This window comes from Colobus angolensis, unplaced genomic scaffold, assembly GCF_000951035.1.
Source record: "Colobus angolensis palliatus isolate OR3802 unplaced genomic scaffold, Cang.pa_1.0 Scaffold82, whole genome shotgun sequence".
Classification (NCBI taxonomy): domain Eukaryota; kingdom Metazoa; phylum Chordata; class Mammalia; order Primates; family Cercopithecidae; genus Colobus; species Colobus angolensis.
Genome location: NW_012122043.1, coordinates 7650308 through 7655392, shown reverse-complemented (window position 1 = coordinate 7655392; position 5085 = coordinate 7650308). Strand labels below are relative to the sequence as shown.

General features: G+C 45.8%; 1 protein-coding gene across 1 annotated transcript; it reads right to left on the bottom strand.

The window, feature by feature from the left end:
- Positions 1-1522: 1522 nt before the first annotated feature.
- ARL4C (ADP-ribosylation factor-like 4C) lies at positions 1523-5079 on the bottom strand. The gene is made up of 2 exons (XM_011929626.1): positions 4463-5079; positions 1523-4301 (listed from the first exon to the last, which is right to left on the bottom strand). The coding sequence occupies exons 1-2, from the start codon at positions 5035-5037 to the stop codon at positions 3659-3661; spliced, it is 1218 nt and encodes a 405-aa protein (XP_011785016.1). The 5' UTR covers positions 5038-5079; the 3' UTR covers positions 1523-3658.
- Between the last annotated feature and the right edge of the window lie 6 nt (positions 5080-5085).

Below are 5085 nucleotides of genomic sequence, written 5' to 3'. Positions count from 1 at the left end.
ACCCACAAATGTGTTCACCAATGTGTAAGTTTCAACACGCTTGGTTGGAGCAATGATTCATCTCACAATACTGATCTGGAAGAATAACATTTTGTCTATTTTTGTTTAAATATTTAATGGGAGATAGTAATTTTATTTAATGCCTAAAGTTTGTGACTAAAACTAATTGACAGGAATTAAGTCATTCAGCCAATATTTACTGAGCAACTGCTGTATCCTCAGTACTATGCTAGGCACCAGTAATTAAAGAAGATCTCCTCCCTGCTTTGAGGGGATCACAGCCTAGTGATATGGGATGTATGAAAAGCAATGAATTCAATAATCTGGCAACCTAAGTTTGACACCTAATTCAGCCTCTCACACCTTTGGAGGAGAAGACCACCTGGGTTGATCAGAGAGTCTCCTGTTGCTTATTTTTCACTCCATTGCGGCCCGAGCCCAGAGTCAACAGCCTAGGTTTTAGTGGGACGAGGATACCAAGAAGTATGGCTGAAAGGGAGAGTGCAAGGACCTGACTTAAAGGCCTGCAGGAAGGTTAGGTTGTCACACGTTCCACATGTTGTTGGCAGCCAATAACAACAAATCGAAAGCTATTGAGCACTTGCTGTGTGCCAGGCATGGGGCCGAGTGCTTCACCTGTATTACCCTGCTGCATCCTCCCAACAATGCTTTGAGGCACAATTATGATCCCATTTTACACATGAGAAACTGAGGCTCAGAGGGAAATGACTTGAGCAAAATCACAGGGCTCTGGGCACTCTAGCCAGAATTTGGAACTGGCTCTTTTGGGCTCCATGCTTAAGAGACCCCACACCCCACTGGGGTCTTAACCATCACTTAGTAACAATTAAGCCTGTCACTTAACAGCTGCCAGGTGCCTCCATGTGCTACCCATTGCACCCATTCACGGTTCTATTGGTTCTGGCCCAGTCGCATTTTTCTCTAGAAAGTGGACCTTTTCTCTGTAGAGTCTACAGAGTGTGAGGGTCTTACTACACCTGCTATTTAAGAGAGCTCAAGCCTTGGACTCAAAAATCATGGACTCAGCCCCGGTACTGAGCAGAGAGACACAGCCAAGATAGAGTAGCTTTGTAACTTACAGCGTTCTTATATTAGTACATGGTTATTTCCAATTTTATAAAATTACATTTTTGAAGTAATTACCAATTAATGACCTTTTTAGTAAATGAGAGTGCTGAGGAAGGGCTAGACGTTGAGGCCATTTTCCTAAAGGATTTGGGATGACTCAGTGGAAGGCACCCAGCCAAAGGGCAGGCACAAGTGAACGAGTCTCAAATGCATAGACTCCTGCATTTTAGTGTCCAGATCCACCATTCACGGAAGACCTAGACCCTGATACCAAAAATCCGGAGATGACTGATACAGCCCTAGAACCAATTAGAACTCCAGACACTATCTTGTGATCCATCCCCTCACTCAGCAGAGGCCTAGAGAATGAATACCAGCAATGTCAAAACAACAACAACAACAAAAAAAAAAACACAGAAAATCTCCCCAGTCGTTTGATTGTATAAATAATTTATTTCTGTTCACAGCATCATATATGCATTATAAAAGGCTATGGAAACAAAAAGGAGGATGATGAGACAGAGAATTACAGCAGTAGAAAGGAAAACAGAAACCAGGGCACACAGTCCCAACACCAGAACAGAGAATTTGCGAAGATAATTGCTCTGAAACAAAACTGGCCTCCCTGTGTCTATTAGAAAACACTTCCAAAGCTCACGGAAGGAGGCCAACTTCCCTTATGGGAAACCCATTTACTCGCCAAAGGGAAGAAGGCATCATAAATCACCCACTGATACATTGGTCGGGGCTCCCTGTACCCCCCTCCAGTGACCACTCCAAGGTGATTTGATCTGTGCTTCCTCTGTTAGGTCAGAGACAAAATGGGTTATTATTAGGTCAAACATTACAGAAATCAACTGAGACTCTTAACTAGTAGTTGATACACCACAGGGCTTTACTTTACTGCACAATTACTAACAGTTGATTGCACCCTTAAGTATTGATTATGCAAAAAACAAAATCATCTCGCATCAGTTTTAAAGCATGACAGGGTTTGAACAGTGATGTTGAACCTAAGTATTGTTATCATGAGAAGGTTACAGTATTTGGCATCTGCAATGTCACAAAATAAATATATTATTCTCTCAATAGTGTGGAACTACCAAAATGTCAAAGTGCTTAAGAAATTGTCGCAAGTGAAGAAAATAAAGAAAGATGGATTTTTTTTTAATAATTCTATACAGAATCTTCAGATGATGGGACCAGCCCATTTAGAAATCAGTGAATATGCTGTCGATATGTAAACTGAAATCTTGCAGGCTTTTCAACACTGCTTAGCTAGACTTTCTCTACTGAGTTTCTACAAAAAGACCAGCATTGGAGGGGTACCAAATACACCGAGGAAAGAGAAAAAGCAGCTGGGCTGCTAGGTTTCTGCTTTTAAAAAATTTCATATAAGAATTGGGTTTCAAACAGGAAGCCAGAACTTCTGCCTCTGGTTCTTAAATTAACATTCGGTATGTAATGGACAATAGGCATGGCCTCATAATTTGACTAACTCACATGCTCGAGCATGATCATGTCCAATTTCTACAGGCCTCCTTTGTAAAGACATGTGTAACAGTGGGGGGTAAGTCATAATTCTATCTGGAAACATGGACTGTAAGAGGGACTAGAAAATCCAACAGTAGGTTTTGAGTTTCCCTTTTGATACTGTGTTTCAGGGTAAATGACAGCTTCTGCAAACCAAGACTGAGTCCTGATTATAAAGGATTTTTAAAATTACATTATTAAAAATACGTATTTATTCTTCTTTCACTTTATCTATTTTCCAAAGCCTCTTTCAAGTAAACTGTGAAGTGCCTGAGTATCAGTGACCATGACGTCACACTTTCTTTTATCTCAAGCACTCATTGTTGTTTGCATTTGCCCAAAGTGCTGGCTGGCTCCGAAGGCCAGTTCCCACAAGAATGAATTCAGAAGGACTTCATCCTTGTATTTTTCCTTCTCTTTCAATTCCATGCAACGAGGTCAGCTTTTGCAAGGTGGGGTTTTATTTTTTTGGTGCATGACATCAAATACTCTAACGAGACATTTTTAATGAAATACTTAAACCAGATAGGCCACAATGAACCAAATTAGAAATCTGAACATGTCGCCACTTGCAGCGTAAAGGAATATAAAAGGGCAGAGCAAAGTCTTTTTTCCTAAGGTGAATATTTCTAAGGTAAGTATTCATTTGTAAAAGTTTTTTTTTTTTTTAAACATGTCTGAAAACCCATCATCACATGGTTAGTATTACAAGACATCCCTTGGTTAAAAAAAAAATACCATCTTGCAATTCAGCACACATCTGCAGCTGGTGTGCTCATCCAAACCAATCAGTAGGCTAAGAGAATTTAAAATTCCATACATATGAGTCTAGGTATTAATGCCGATTACACAGTACAGAGGGAGGTCCCTATATCCACACACACACACCCCATCCAGCATTTACACCAAAAGCCTTACCCTTTAAACACCTTTAACTATCCTGCAAACAGTAAATGCATCATTGGCCACCACCTCCAATAGTTCGTCTTTTTTTTTTTTTTTTTAATTTTTATTGGTCTCTTTGTGTGATAATGACCTACACATGGATAGGGTCCAAACCATCTGGAAGATGTCTGATTCCAGGCTGAAAAGCAGTTCTCAACAACACTGGTCTTCTGCAGCCACCACAAAGCACCAGGAAAAGGGCATCTCCGCGGCCATCCCCAGCCAGGCCAGCACAGCTCTCCGTGCCCGCTGCACCGTCCCAGGCAGTCCTCTGATGACCCAAACCATCACCTCCTTTGGGCCCAGAGCAGGACAAATGAAATTTCAACAGGGGCCTGCCCTGTGACCGAAAATTACTCAGCTTCACAGCCCCTGAATGCAAGGAGAGATGGTCCCCCAAGAGCCAGCATGCCCCCCAGGTGGGTACGCCCAGGATTCTGGGAAATGCATACCTCAGGTAACTCACAGGTGCGATCCCCCAGTGGGGGCGGGGCAGCCTGAACTTCTGGCCCTGCAGGAGTAGGAAGAAATCGCTTTTGTCTCTCCAACAATTGAGCCTTCCAACTGGGACTGGGAGGGCGGACAGCAGGACCGGCACTTCCACTCCCCACCACCGTCTCCCGACCCCTTCAGTAGCTCTGGCGTTCAGACAAAAGGTCCCCTGAGCTGGGGGTGGGGGGCAGGTCGAGAGCAGGCCGGGAAACAAGCCTTCGCAGCTCCTTAAGTCACCAGTCCTGCATTTGGGTGCAGAGATTCCGTTTTAAAAATTCGAAGCATCGCTTTGGTTCGCTGTCTTTGTTCGCGGGCGCGGGTTCTCGCTCATCCATCCATCCATCCACCCATTCATTCATTCTTGACGCACTCGCTCGCTCCCCGGTCGCTCCGGGCTCATTACCGCTTCTTCTTCTGCTTGAGGGACTTCCTGCGTTTCAGGATCATCTCATAGAGCTTGTCCATGCCCTCGGTGAGGCCCTCGCCGATGATGGCGCACGCCGGCTGGACGTGGTAGGTGGTGGCCGGGATGAGCTCGTGCAGCGCCAGCTGCTTCTCGATCTCGGCCACCGGCAGCGACTTGGGCAGGTCCTGCTTGTTGGCGATGACCAGCAGCGGCGTGCCCTGGTTCTCGGCGAACTTGGTCACCTTGTGCAGCTCCGTCTTGGCCTCCTCCAGCCGGTCCACGTCCACCGAATCCACCACGTAGATGATGCCGTCCGTGCAACGGCTGTAGGACTTCCACAGGGGCCGCAGCTTCTCCTGGCCGCCCACGTCCCAGAAGTGGCAGCTGATGCCCTTGGCCGTGCCGTTGCTCAGCTTGATCTTCTCGGTGTTGAAGCCGATGGTGGGCACAGTGTTCACGAACTCGTTGAACTTGAGCCGGTAGAGCACAGTGGTCTTGCCGGCCGAGTCCAAGCCCAACATGACGATATGCAGGGACTGAAAGGCCGAGATGTTGGAGGAGATGTTGCCCATGGCTCCGGGCTGCGGCGCCGGCCACTGCGGCTGCGGTGGGAGGGCGCC